General features: G+C 42.6%; 2 protein-coding genes across 2 annotated transcripts; both read right to left on the bottom strand.

The window, feature by feature from the left end:
- Positions 1-1,859: 1,859 nt before the first annotated feature.
- Positions 1,860-4,431, bottom strand: LOC146510001 (olfactory receptor 1500-like). The gene has a single exon (XM_085175649.1). The coding sequence runs from the start codon at positions 3,617-3,619 to the stop codon at positions 2,648-2,650; it is 972 nt and encodes a 323-aa protein (XP_085031775.1). The 5' UTR covers positions 3,620-4,431; the 3' UTR covers positions 1,860-2,647.
- A 57-nt stretch (positions 4,432-4,488) lies between these two features.
- LOC146510000 (olfactory receptor 1500-like) lies at positions 4,489-6,431 on the bottom strand. Its single transcript, XM_085175650.1, has one exon. The coding sequence runs from the start codon at positions 5,668-5,670 to the stop codon at positions 4,699-4,701; it is 972 nt and encodes a 323-aa protein (XP_085031776.1). The 5' UTR covers positions 5,671-6,431; the 3' UTR covers positions 4,489-4,698.
- Between the last annotated feature and the right edge of the window lie 8,436 nt (positions 6,432-14,867).

Here is a 14,867-nt window from a genome sequence, read left to right as displayed (position 1 = left end):
ATCCGAGAGGCTTCTTCAGTTCTAAGGTCAAATGGTGAAGAGTCCCAGATATTAACCTGGTGGGAGTGTCCCCCCACAGAGGGACAAAAGGACCCCCTGATGATCCTCTAATCGCCTGAGCCAAGGTGTGGAACTGGGTGTGGGTCCCAATCAGCCAGAGTTTCGGGTGAGTTCATTGTGAAACCTGGCCCCACCTTATCATGCGAATTCCTGAGGTCAGATGGCCCAGGGTGTGAGTGGGCGTTAAGGCGTCTGGGAAGGGATCTCAAGACTGGATTATAGATGGCAGAGAGTTGGTGTCGTAAACCACCGCCTCTGTTCAAAGATGGTCGCTCACAGTGGACATAGATGGCTTCTTTCACTCCTCTTTCAAACCATCTGTCCTCTCTGTCCAAAATGTGAACATTGGCATCCTCGAAAGAGTGTCCTTTATCCTTAAGATGCAGATGGACAGCTGAATCTTGTCCAGTGGAGGTGGCTCTTCTGTGTTGTGCCATGCGCTTTGACTACGATGACCTGGATGACTGAGAACCTTCACAGACATTCTGTGATATGATTTACTCTGAGGTGTTTGACAAGGTTAGTGGTGTTGCCACAACCATACATGCCAACCCTCCCGATTTTTCCGGGAGAATCCCGAATTTCAGTGCCCCTCCCGAAAATCTCCCGGAGCCACCGTTCTCCCAAATTTCTCCCAATTTTCCACCCGGACAACAAAATTGAAAAACCATATTGCAGAATTCATAGCGCGGCCCAGCCAATTCCAGCTACTTGGTTTTAATATTACTCTTATTTCTCTTTCTGAGTAGTGTTGAGGATAGATTACGTAATATACATCAGAATAAAGAGAATATAGTTTGGGATTGATTGTAATATTACAATATGGCCGTTAATGGGTGTAAGAAGGCCTGGAATGGGAACAAAGAACTGGGGTGCAGGGCAGGAGGACAATCAACCCCCGCCCCCAGGCCAGGAAGCAAGAGTTACTGAGGGTGAGGGGCAGACAAAGGGCAAACGGACACTACCTTAAAAGGAGATGGGGGTCAGGGTGTCAGCACCCTTGGCCAATGTACTAGTGTATTTCCATTGTGGGGGTGTTTACTGTAGGGGGAAGGAGACCAGAGGTTATAACTGTAACTGTTGTGTGGAGTTCTTTAGATCAGCCTTTAGCATAGGACTGCATAGGATGCAGTGTGCTGATCTCCAGATGGATCTGTAAGAATAATGGGTAATAAAGGGATTGTGTAAAACATGGAAACATCTCACCGTGATCTCAACAGGACCAAAAGAATTGCAGAGACTGGTGTTGTCTCAACAGTCGCAAAAAAACTTTTAACATATTTTCAGGTGAGAATGTAGCTGTGTATACTTCAAATATCTGAGCCGACCGACACATCATCTTCAAACCCCCGCCGTCTTTCGCTACTCAGGTTAAACATGATATATAAGTCACTTTGATAACTTAAAAATGTTATTGTTTGGCTTTTTCAGTGTTTTATTTGTTCATGAGTAAATCGGTTTGGCTGAGATTAAAGTTATTAGATTAGATTCAATTAAATTTAACTTTATTAATCCCTCGGGATGGTTCCTCCGGGGCTTTCACACAGCTGAATAAACGTCAAACAGAAAATGATTAAACAGAAGTTTGAGATGGTCGAGAGTTTAAGTTACCGCCGTTTAAGTTAGATAGCAAGGAGCAGACAGCAAAGTTTCAGTCCACCGAGGGAGCTTGTACCGTACTACCCGGCTTTCTTTAGACCGCAAAGGCCGGGTCCTCAGGTGGAAGCAGCCTCTGAATTTGGACACCACCGCAGTTTCCGGGCTGGCCAATAATAACGGTGACATTTAATTTAGATAAACCCTGTAAAATGTATTGATCCCCCCCCCCCGGCCCAACAGCCCTTTTGAATGTCTCCCTAGTATGGCCACAACACCTCACTCTTGGGGCACTTTTTTGCCACATGTATCGCAAACCACGTCTCAGCTGTTTGTGGAGGTAAAATACGTCCGCACATGACTCCAATTACGCTCACCATTGCTGTGAGTCAAGGGGCTGCGAGACATTTATACAGCCGTATGAAAGGTGGAAGAGGAAGTAGCTCCTTTGAATGTAGACAATCCGAATGTTATAGTTTCTTTCCACTGTGTTCCTGTTAATGATAAACTACAAATTTAATCTAAATTACTAAAACATTGATATTTTAATGTGAGAATCGATATATTTTTTGCATTTTTTAAATATGTGACACATGGTATTGTACGACTTTAAAAAAATAAATGATTATAATGGAAAGCAGCTTTTACAATTTCATTTTACTATGGTCATGCAAGAGAAATTACTCTGGTATTACTTCACTTATATTTTTATTGTTGAATATTCTTTTTCCTTTAAATTAACTTGTAATTTCAATTCTATGGTCATTTAGATTCTATAATAGTACCATAACAGTGGCACACGCAGATACTGAAACAACAAATGCAAAGAAAAAAGAAGATTGCTGCTACTAAAACTGACTAAAGTTAAAATAATGTCTACATCTTACTCCTGAAAAATGCAGAGGAGCAGAATCTCTTTGGTCACAGAAAGACTAAATCTTTTACATCAGATGGCAGAGGGCACTGCAGACATTCAAGTCTAAATCATTTTTTAATATTTTGTGGCAATTTTTGATTTAACTCGAGTTTTCAGCAACTTCTTTAATGACTCTTTGATCTCCTGTGTCTGAAGAACATAGATAATCGGGTTTAACATGGGAGGCAATGCAGTGCTAATAGAAAGGCTTATGATTCTAGCATTTGGATGTATTACTCTCCCAAAGATATACACAAATGTAAATGGAAGGAAATAAATTGCCACTAATGAAAGGTGACCTGTGCAGGTTTTGAAAGCTTTCACTCTTTCCCTAAATGTAGAAATTTTTGACAAAGAATAGCCAATACAGCAGTAACTTCCCACGATAAATGCCTGTGGAAACCCAAGAACTGTAACTAGTGTCAAATTAGCAATTGCACGATTGGGGGTGACATCATTGCAGCCAAGACGATACAAAGGACCATGATCACAATAGTAGCTCTGAATAACAACAGACTTACAAAAAGAAAGTCTTGTGAGAAGGCCAACTGCAATGAGTATAAGAGTTATGGCAAGAAGCCAGAAAAAAGCGATCAAAGATAAAATGAGCTTGTGGCTCACTCTCATTTGATAGTGCAGAGGGTACATGATAGCCATGACTCTGTCAAAGGACAATACAACCAGATTAAAACCTTGCATAAAAATTAAAGTAAAGCAGAAAAACAGGAAAGTCAAGCAGTCATTGTAGGAAATATAATAATGGTTAAACAGAAAAATGTCAACAACCTTTGGAACCAAAGCAGAGCTACTTAACAGGTCTGTAAATGCAAGGTTAAAAACAGCAATATATTTAGGACTTCTCAACATGTGATCCAATGTTATTACAATCATCACTAATGTGTTTCCCACCACTGCAAGAATGTAAATAAAACACAGAAAGACAAAATAATATCTAATATTAGGTATGCCAATAAAACCACTTATTATAAAATATGCAGGTCGCACAAAGGTGATGTTGTTCTCAGCAGCTGAGTTAATCAGTGCCATGTAAAGAGCTTCTGTTAATCTTCTATAATTCTCTGTACTCGTTTGTGTAGGCTGCCTCTAGTTTGTGAAGGCTAGCTACAAATATAAGCAGAGCAACTTTGTGCTCTGATACTTATAGCAGTACTCTGTTCTCTTGTGTACTGTTCTCCTCATGTGTGTGCATGTGTGCATAGGGTACACAATTCAGCAGCCAGTGTCACGGGTTCAAATATTGAGGGTGAGCACAAAAAACAACAATTGGTCCAGGAGAGTCGGTCAAACAATGATTTTAATGAACACACGCGTGGGGAGATGAACACTGCACACACCAGCATCGATCTCTGCCCAATAATACACAAACAGTTGTTTTTATAACATCAGGGTATTATTTATGATGCCCCCTGATGTGTCAAAGCAGATACAATACATGCATAAGTTTAAAAACCACAAATGTTCTGTTGACGACTTTTGACACATTTAGAAGGACATCTTCTCCGTCTCGAGGCCAGGTGCTTCCTATTAATCTTCTAACTCTCGTTTATCTCCTGGAACAAACTGTCCCTTATGCAAACATAATCTTACAGTTACAAGGTTTTGCAAACTACTATTTGAACTCTTACCTAAACATGAGTCTAACTACTGTTTGTGTGTGTGTGTGTGTGTGTGTTTCGACCTCAAAATGCACTCGGCCTCACCCCGCATGACTGAAATGATAATTAATGTAATGGTAATGATAATGGTTATGAATAGTAGCAGTAAAATATTTCCCTGATCTCCACACTCCCTCTCTTGACCTCTTGACCACAAGAGGTCAAGAGAGGGAGATTTAGATACTAAATCTTTAGATTTAGATTTAGATACTATTATCTAAATCTCAGATTTAGATAATAGTACCATAACAGTGGCACACGCAGATACTGAAACAACAAATTCAAAGAAAAAAGAAGATTGCTGCTACTAAAACTGACTAAAGTTAAAATAATGTCTACATCTTACTCCTGAAAAATGCAGAGGAGCAGAATCTCTTTGGTCACAGAAAGACTAAATCTTTTACATCAGATGGCAGAGGGCACTGCAGACATTCAAGTCTAAATCATTTTTTAATATTTTGTGGCAATTTTGGATGTAACTTGAGTTTTCAGCAACTTCTTTAATGACTCTTTGATCTCCTGTGTCTGAAGAACATAGATAATCGGGTTTAACATGGGAGGCAATGCAGTGCTAATAGAAAGGCTTAGGATTCTAGCATTTGGATGTATTACACTCCCAAAGATATACACAAATGTAACAGGAAGGAAATAAATTGCCACTAATGAAAGGTGACCTGTGCAGGTTTTGAAAGCTTTCACTCTTTCCCTAAATGTAGAAATTTTTGACAAAGAATAACCAATACAGCAGTAACTTCCCACGATAAATGCCTGTGGAAACCCAAGAACTGTAACTAGTGTCAAACCAGCAATTGTACGATTGGGGGTGACATCATTGCAGCCAAGACGATACATAGGACCATGATCACAATAGTAGCTCTGAATAACAACAGACTTACAAAAAGAAAGTCTTGTGAGAAGGCCAACTGCAATGAGTATAAGAGTTATGGCAAGAAGCCAGAAAAAAGCGATCAAAGATAAAATGAGCTTGTGGCTCACTCTCATTTGATAGTGCAGAGGGTACATGATAGCCATGACTCTGTCAAAGGACAATACAACCAGATTAAAACCTTGCATAAAAATTAAAGTAAAGCAGAAAAACAGGAAAGTCAAGCAGTCATTGTAGGAAATATAATAATGGTTAAACAGAAAAATGTCAACAACCTTTGGAACCAAAACAGAGCTACTTAACAGGTCTGTAAATGCAAGGTTAAAAACAGCAATATATTTAGGACTTCTCAACATGTGATCTAATGTTATTACAATCATCACTAATGTGTTTCCCACCACTGCAAGAATGTAAATAAAACACAGAAAGACAAAATAATATCTAATATTAGGTATGCCAATAAAACCACTTATTATAAAATATGCAGGTCGCACAAAGGTGATGTTGTTCTCAGCAGCTGAGTTAATCAATGCCATGTAAAGAGCTTCTGTTAATCTTCTATAATTCTCTGTACTCGTTTGTGTAGGCTGCCTCTAGTTTGTGAAGGCTAGCTACAAATATAAGCAGAGCAACTTTGTGCTCTGATACTTATAGCAGTACTCTGTTCTCTTGTGTACTGTTCTCCTCATGTGTGTGCATGTGTGCATAGGGTACACAATTCAGCAGCCAGTGTCACGGGTTCAAATATTGAGGGTGAGCACAAAAAACAACAATTGGTCCAGGAGAGTCGGTCAAACAATGATTTTAATGAACACACACACGTGGGGAGATGAACACTGCACACACCAGCATCGATCTCTGCCCAATAATACACAAACAGTTGTTTTTATAACATCGGGGTATTATTTATGATGCCCCTCATGTGTCAAAACAGATACAATACATGCATAAGTTTCAAAACCACAAATGTTCTGTTGACGACTTTTGACACATTTAAAAGGACATCTTCTCCGTCTCGAGGCCAGGTGCTTCCTATTAATCTTCTAACTCTCGTTTATCTCCTGGAACAAACTGTCCCTTATGCAAACATAATCTTACAGTTACAAGGTTTTGCAAACTACTATTTGAACTCCTACCTAAACATGAGTCTAACTACTGTTTGTGTGTGTGTGTGTGTGTCTCGACCTCAAAATGCACTCGGCCTCACCCCGCATGACTGAAATGATAATTAATGTAATGGTAATGATAATGGTTATGAATAGTAGCAGTAAAATATTTCCCTGATCTCCACACTCCCTCTCTTCAATTCAATTCAATTCAATTTTATTTATATAGCGCCAAATCACAACAAATGTCGCCTCAAGGCGCTTCATAGATACAGAGAAAAGCCCAACAATCATATGACCCCCTATGAGCAAGCACTTTGGCGACAGTGGGAAGGAAAAACTCCCTTTTAACAGGAAGAAACCTCCGGCAGAACCAGGCTCAGGGAGGGGCGGCCATCTGCAGGAATGTCTTAAAGACATAAAGACTTGGATGGCCACTAACTTTCTGCTTCTTAACTCAGATAAAACTGAGGTCATTGTACTCGGCGCTGAAAAGCTTAGAAATATGGTATCTAACCAGATTCTTACTCTGGATGGCATTACCTTGGCCTCCAGTAACACTGTGAGGAACCTTGGAGTCATTTTTGACCAGGATATGTCCTTCAACGCACATATTAAACAAATATGTAAGACTGCGTTCTTCCATTTGCGCAACATCTCTAAAATTAGAAATATCCTGTCTCAGAGTGACGCTGAAAAACTAGTTCATGCATTTATTACTTCCAGGCTAGACTACTGCAATTCATTATTATCAGGATGTCCAAAAAACTCACTGAAAAGCCTTCAGTTAATCCAAAATGCTGCAGCAAGAGTACTGACAGGGACTAGAAGGAGAGAGCATATTTCTCCTGTTTTGGCTTCCCTTCATTGGCTTCCTGTTAAATCCAGAATTGAATTCAAAATCCTGCTCCTCACATACAAGGTCTTAAATAATCAGGCCCCATCTTATCTTAATGACCTTGTAGTACCATATCACCCTATTAGAGCACTTCGCTCCCGCTCTGCAGGCCTACTTGTTGTTCCTAGAGTATTTAAAAGTAGAATGGGAGGGAGAGCCTTCAGTTTTCAGGCCCCTCTTCTGTGGAACCAGCTTCCAGTTTGGATTCAGGAGACAGACACTATCTCTACTTTTAAGATTAGGCTTAAAACCTTCCTTTTTGCTAAAGCATATAGTTAGGGCTGGACCAGGTGACCCTGAATCCTCCCTTAGTTATGCTGCAATAGATGTAGGCTGCCGGGGGATTCCCATGATGCATTGAGTTTTTCCTTTCCAGTCACCTTTCTCACTCACTATGTATTAACAGACCTCTCTGTATTGAATCGTATCTGTTATTAATCTCTGTCTCTCTTCCACAGCATGTCTTTATCCTGTCTTCCTTCTCTCACCCCAACCGGTCGCAGCAGATGGCCGCCCCTCCCTGAGCCTGGTTCTGCCGGAGGTTTCTTCCTGTTAAAAGGGAGTTTTTCCTTCCCACTGTCGCCAAAGTGCTTGCTCATAGGGGGTCATATGATTGTTGGGCTTTTCTCTGTATCTATGAAGCGCCTTGAGGCGACATTTGTTGTGATTTGGCGCTATATAAATAAAATTGAATTGAATTGAATTGAATTGAATTGAATCTGCTGCGACCGGTTGGGGTGAGAGAAGGAAGAGAGGATAAAAGACATGCTGTGGAAGAGAGACAGAGATTAATAACAGATACGATTCAATACAGAGAGGTCTGTTAACACATAGTGAGTGAGAAAGGTGACTGGAAAGGAAAAACTCAATGCATCATGGGAATCCCCCGGCAGCCTACATCTATTGCAGCATAACTAAGGGAGGATTCAGGGTCACCTGGTCCAGCCCTAACTATATGCTTTAGCAAAAAGGAAAGTTTTAAGCCTAATCTTAAAAGTAGAGATAGTGTCTGTCTCCCGAATCCAAACTGGAAGCTGGTTCCACAGAAGAGGGGCCTGAAAACTGAAGGCTCTCCCTCCCATTCTACTTTTAAATACTCTAGAAACAACAAGTAGGCCTGCAGAGCGGGAGCGAAGTGCTCTAATAGGGTGATATGGTACTACAAGGTCATTAAGATAAGATGGGGCCTGATTATTTAAGACCTTGTATGTGAGGAGCAAGATTTTGAATTCAATTCTGGATTTAACAGGAAGCCAATGAAGGGAAGCCAAAACAGGAGAAATATGCTCTCTCTTTCTAGTCCCTGTCAGTACTCTTGCTGCAGCATTTTGGATTAACTGAAGGCTTTTCAGTGAGTTTTTTGGACATCCTGATAATAATGAATTGCAGTAGTCCAGCCTGGAAGTAATAAATGCATGAACTAGTTTTTCAGCGTCACTCTGAGACAGGATATTTCTAATTTTAGAGATGTTGCGCAAATGGAAGAACGCAGTCTTACATATTTGTTTAATATGTGCGTTGAAGGACATATCCTGGTCAAAAATGACTCCAAGGTTCCTCACAGTGTTACTGGAGGCCAAGGTAATGCCATCCAGAGTAAGAATCTGGTTAGATACCATATTTCTAAGCTTTTCAGCGCCGAGTACAATGACCTCAGTTTTATCTGAGTTAAGAAGCAGAAAGTTAGTGGCCATCCAAGTCTTTATGTCTTTAAGACATTCCTGCAGTTTAACTAATTGGTGTGTGTTATCTGGCTTCATGGACAGATAGAGCTGGGTGTCATCTGCATAGCAGTGAAAATGTATGCTATGTCTTCTAATGATGCTGCCTAGGGGAAGCATGTATAATGTAAACAGAATTGGTCCTAGCACTGAACCCTGTGGAACTCCATAATTAACCTCAGTGTGTGAAGAGGACTCTCCATTTACATGCACAAATTGGAGTCTATTAGATAGATATGATACAAACCACTGCAGTGCAATACCTGTAATACCTACAGCATGTTCTAATCGCTCTAATAGGATATTATGGTCAACAGTATCGAATGCTGCACTAAGGTCAAGAAGGACAAGCACAGAGATGAGTCCACTGTCAGAGGCCATAAGAAGATCATTTGTAACCTTCACTAAAGCTGTTTCTGTGCTGTGATGAACTCTGAAACCTGACTGAAACTCTTCAAATAAACCATTCCTCTGCAGATGATCTGTTAGCTGTTTGACAACTACTCTTTCAAGGATTTTTGATATGAAAGGAAGGTTGGAGATTGGCCTATAATTAGCTAAGACTGCTGGGTCTAGAGATGGCTTTTTGAGTAAAGGTTTAACTGCAGCCACCTTGAAGGCCTGTGGTACATAGCCGATTATTAGAGATAGGTTGATCATATATAAGATCGAAGAATTAATCAATGGCAGGACTTCTTTGAGCAGTTTTGTAGGAATGGGGTCTAAAAGACACGTTGATGGTTTGGAGGAAGTAATTATTGAAGTTAACTCAGAAAGATCGATTGGAAAAAAAGAGTCTAACTTAACATCAATGCCCACTCTCCCCTTCACTTTTTGCAATTTTTATCGAACCTCTAGCAGCAGCACTTAGACAGGCTACAACAATTAAGGGCATAAAATGTAATAACGTAGAACATAAAATCAGTCTCTATGCAGATGATGTGTTGCTTTTTCTGCAAAACTCACAAATCAACCTCTCTGAGGTAATTACTCTAATAAACTGGTTTTCAAGAGTTTCAGACTATTCAATTAACTGGCCAAAATCTACAGTTCTTCCCATTAACTGCTCCTTCCACAATTCATCTTCTGCCCCACTACAATCTGGAAATATTAAATATTTAGGTATTATTGTTTCTCCTAAGCTTTCAGACTTAATTAAATTAAACCACATCCCACTTCTAAAGAAAGTAGAAGGCGATCTGACTAGATGGAAATCTCTACCCATATCACTCATGGGAAGGGTCGCCACTATAAAAATGATGATCTTGCCAAAAATAAATTACTTATTTTTAATGATCCCTAACAAACCATCACAAGATTGGTTCAGATCTCTGGATTCACATATTTCTAAATTCCTTTGGAAAGATAAACCCCCGCGCATCAGCTTAAAAACGCTACAAAGAACCAAGGATAGAGGAGGACTATATCTGCCTAATTTTCACCAATACTTCTTAGCCAACAGGCTTCAGTTCATCTCAGAATGGTTAAAATGTACCCTCTTAGATGAGCCCTGGCTAGATGTTGAACAGGCACTATGCAATGATCTAGAGATTTCAGACCTACCATTTATTAGCTCAAACATCAAAAGACATGAATGCTTTAAAAGCATCAACATCAGCTTTTCTCTGTCAGCATGGTGGGAGTTTCTAAAAATAACGGAGTCTTCATTAATCCCATGCAAACGTACACCTATCTGGAATAACCCTGACATATTACAAAACAAAAATATGATTAATTTCCCAGAATGGAGTTGTAAAGGAATTAAATACTTAGAACATATATTAGAGGGAACAGAATTTATTCCATTTGACAGACTAGTTACACAATATGGGATCAACAAGAAAAGATTTTTAGAATATCAACAAATTAAATCCATAGTAAAAAAGAAATTTAACCTCAGTCAAGTTGAATTACAAACACCACCAAGTGTGGTTCAATTTCTTACTCTTAAATCCCCCAAACTATTATCTAAAATATACAGAACACTTTCTAAAATAGATGAATCAATATCCCTTCCTATTGCAAAGTGGGAAGCAGATTTATCAGTCAGCTTAGACCAAAACGTCTGGTCTCAGATTTGCTTAAAAACCTTTAAATTTATTAAAAATCCCAATCTGCAATTAATACAATACAAAATACTGCATAGAGTGCACTATACAGGTCATCGAATGTTTAAGATGGGCTTTACATCCGCCAACAACTGCTCACACTGTCAAGGCAATACACCAGACAGTTACATCCACGCTCTTTGGTTCTGTCCACCAGTGCAGAAGTTTTGGCACGAGATATGTGAGGACTTATCAAAGTGTCTGAAATGTAAAATTCCAACCTCCCCTTTAGTATGCTTGTTGGGAAATTTGGATGATGTCACTACAGAAATTAATACAGTCCACATGGTTTTTATTGCCCTATGCATCGCCAAGAAAACGGTCCTCATGAACTGGAAAAATAAAAATAATCTTAATTCTAGCCAATACAGAAACTATCTAATAGATCACATTAGTCTCGATATAGCCTCTGCCACCACATTAGATCAATCCCTCTGGGCTCCTTTGATCGGCTCCATCACCTAGCGGGGGTGGGGGGTCGTGGTTTGGTCCCGCCTTGGCTATTGTGGTTGATGTGGAGGTTGGGATGGGCTTAGGGCACCTGGAGGACCCCTAGAGACGTTATCCCTGGAGGGCTTAACCCGGGGGTTGTGTTCATAACCTGGTTAGTGGCTCTGGTCGCTCTCAGAGGTTGTTCTCCTCGTGGCCGCGTGCAGCGGGGCTGGAGGATGGTCTGTGCTGGCGGACGTAGGTTACTGGCCTGGTGGCCTGGCTGCCCCTGAGTGGATCCGGGGCGGGCGTGGGGGTTTGGGGTTCGGGGGTGCTTCGCCTCCGTGCTGGGGCTCTGGCTGGGCCTTGGGGGCTTCGGTCCTCGTCGGTGTGTCGCCGAGGTTGTGGGCGGGTGGGTGCACGGGGGCTCAGCCCTGGCGCAGGGGGCCTCTTGTGCATCGGCCTAACCGGGGGGCTCTTGAACTGGCAGGGAGGTTGTTCCATCTTTGCAGGAGTCCACTCTGCAGGTGGGGGAGAGACATAGGAGAGGTGGAGAATAAACTTAACCTGGGTGTCTGTGTCTTGTGTAGTCTGGGAGATGATTGAATGTTGGGGTGGGTACAGTTTCCTCTGCGGTGGGGTAGAGTGGGCTGCCCCGGGTCCTGTGGGGCTTGGCGGTGTTGCTGCCGTAGGCCCCGGTCTGGATGGGCCTGGGCTCCCTTGCCTTGGTGGATACCAGAGGACGGGGGTGCATATTGGGGTCAGCGGGGGAGCTGGCCCTAGGGAGGGACACCCTCCCCTCCCTTCTTTTCCTCCCCATCCCCGGCTGCCTCCCTCTTCACGCTCCACCACACCCACCCACACAGGTAGGGCTTTGGGGTGCGGGTGTGTCACCAGGGTGCAGGGGAGACATTCCCCCCCCCTCTGTCCTCTTCTGGCCACCTGTGCCTCAATTTTATCTCACAACTTAGACATCCACATTACTTACACTCTCATAACACACACATATATATATATATAGGGCCTTGAGGGTGGGCACGTTAACGGCGTCCAGTAGACGGTCTGTGTATTCAAACCTGCCTCTGGCGCCGGTGCCCACCTCTCAATTTTAAATCCATGTAGACATTGAGGGTTCTCGGGAGGGGCCGTGCTAACACCTGCTGCTCTCTGGCAGCAGCACCATGCTCTCCCTTGTTTTAAATACACTTTAGAGCAACACGCAGCAACACTACACTTGAGCGGGAGGAGGGAGGTATGGGGTCTTAACACACCCCTGTTCTCTGCTAGCCATCGGGGCGGGGGGGCTGGGAGGAGATGCTGGCTGTCCGATTGGCCTCCCTGCTGCTGCGGAGCCTGGGGCGGTCTGCTTGCCTCCACCCCGGAGGGAAGGGTAACATCTCTTGGGTCTGGGTGCCGTTTCCATCTCTGGGGGTGAGGATACCTGGACCCGGGATATAGAGTATGTTTGGGGAGTGTGATTGTGTGTACATGTCCATTTACGTTTATTCCTGCGTTGGGTGAGTGCTGAGTGTTTGTATATGTGTGCATGAGGGTGGGAATGCATGTCTGTGTCTGTGTGTGCCTGTTTGTCTGTGTCTATATGTCAGGTCGGGTCTTAGACTTCACCTCTCTGGGAACTCCAAGGCCCTCCAAAGTGTGGAGGCCTATCTCCCCTCACCACACTCCCTGCCGGTGACTGATGCCCTCAGGGGTCGGTGCGTTGGTGGTTCTTGGTGTCCGGGGCTGGGCGCTCAGGTATGTACCAGCTCACTCCCGGTGACTACTTGGCGGGGCCTGGCGCCTGCTGCTCGGTCAGGCCTCTTCAGGGGCGCGGGGGGCCCTCGGGCCTCCGGCCTCTGTGCCTGCGGCTCGGTTCACTCTGGCACAGCTGGCTGCCGGCAGAGCCGGCGGGCACGCCGGTGCAGCCCCCTCTAGCTTCTGCCCGGTGGCTACTGGGTGACCCCTCATCTGGGGATCCTCAGCCCTTCCCATGAAGGTGGCACGGATGCCCCTCCGGTGGTCCTCCTTGGGCTCTTGCACTCTGGGGCCTCTGGATGTCTGGGGCCTGGATCTCCTCCATGCCTGCTTCATGCCCTGGGGGACGGGGCTATGGCTCTCTACATCCTCTAGCAGACCATTACATGGGGAAACCATTTGAATACAAGCGCGCCGATCCACACAGGTGTGCACATGGGTGTTCACTATTCGTAGACTTAAATCACACCTTTCTTGGCTGCTACTTCAAAGCACATTGTGCGCTGTCTGTCCTGCGTGCTGCACAACAACATTCAATATTTAGTATTTACTGCTGTTTTCACTTAGCTAGATTAATGCGATGGTGTTGTGTATAGTATGTTGCATTGTTTTGTTTTGTTTTTTGCTTGTTTTCTATTCTTTTTCTCTCAACAGGTGATCCCGGAGATATTTTTTCTTCCCCCCTTTCTCACTGTCCCTCTCCCCTTCTGTTTTTCTTTTCCTTCCTCTTTCTTTCTCCCTTTCCTATCCCTCACTCATGTCTGTCCCGTCTGTAACAACTGAAAATAAAATAAATAATAAAAACAAAGGTCGATCAAATGGACCAATACGGCAATGCCATGATGATCCATTTGGCAAAATAAATCCATTGGGTATCCTTGTTGGTCTTCAGACAACAATTCTGACGGCTAAAGAACCAAATGGGACAGGCGAAAAAAAAAAAAAAAAAAAAAAAAAAAAAAAAAACTTAACATCAATGGAACTAAGAGTAGCTGTAGATAATATTACATCTGTGGGATGATTATTGGTAATTTTTTCTCTAATGATAAAAATTTTATTTGTGAAGAAGTTCATGAAGTCATCACTAGTTAACGTTAAAGGGATGGTTGGCTCAAAAGAGCTCTGACTTTTTGTCAGCCTGGCTACAGTGCTGAAGAGAAACCTGGGGTTGTTCTTATTTTCTTCAATCAGTGATGAGTAGTAAGCTGTTCTGGCTTTGCGGAGGGCTTTCTTATAAAGCAACAAACTATTTCTCCAGGCTAAATGATGATCCTCTAAATTTGTGACACGCCATTTCCTCTCCAGATTACGAGTCATCTGCTTTAGGGTACGTGTTTGAGAATTATACCACGGGGTCAGGTACTTCTGATTAGAGACCTTAGTTTTCATTGGAGCTACAGTATCCAGAGTCGTACGTAGTGAGGAGGTGAAATTATTAACAAGATAATCGACCTCTGTTGGGGTAGCGTTCAGATAGCTGCTCTGCTCTGTGTTGGTACAGGGCATTGACGATGATAACAGTGGCTGGATTATATTCTTAAACTTAGTTACAGCGCTTTCAGAAAGACATCTACTTTGATAAAGTCCACTCTCCACTGCTGCGTAATCAATTATTGTAAATGTAAATGTTATCAAGAAATGATCAGACAGGAGAGGGTTTTCAGGAAACACTGTTAAATGTTCAGTTTCTATGCCATATGTTAAAACAAGATCTAG

Source organism: Neolamprologus multifasciatus, chromosome 10 (assembly GCF_963576455.1).
Source record: "Neolamprologus multifasciatus chromosome 10, fNeoMul1.2, whole genome shotgun sequence".
Taxonomy (NCBI): domain Eukaryota; kingdom Metazoa; phylum Chordata; class Actinopteri; order Cichliformes; family Cichlidae; genus Neolamprologus; species Neolamprologus multifasciatus.
The sequence above is the reverse complement of the archived record's forward strand: the minus strand, read 5'-3'. Positions and strand labels throughout refer to the sequence as shown.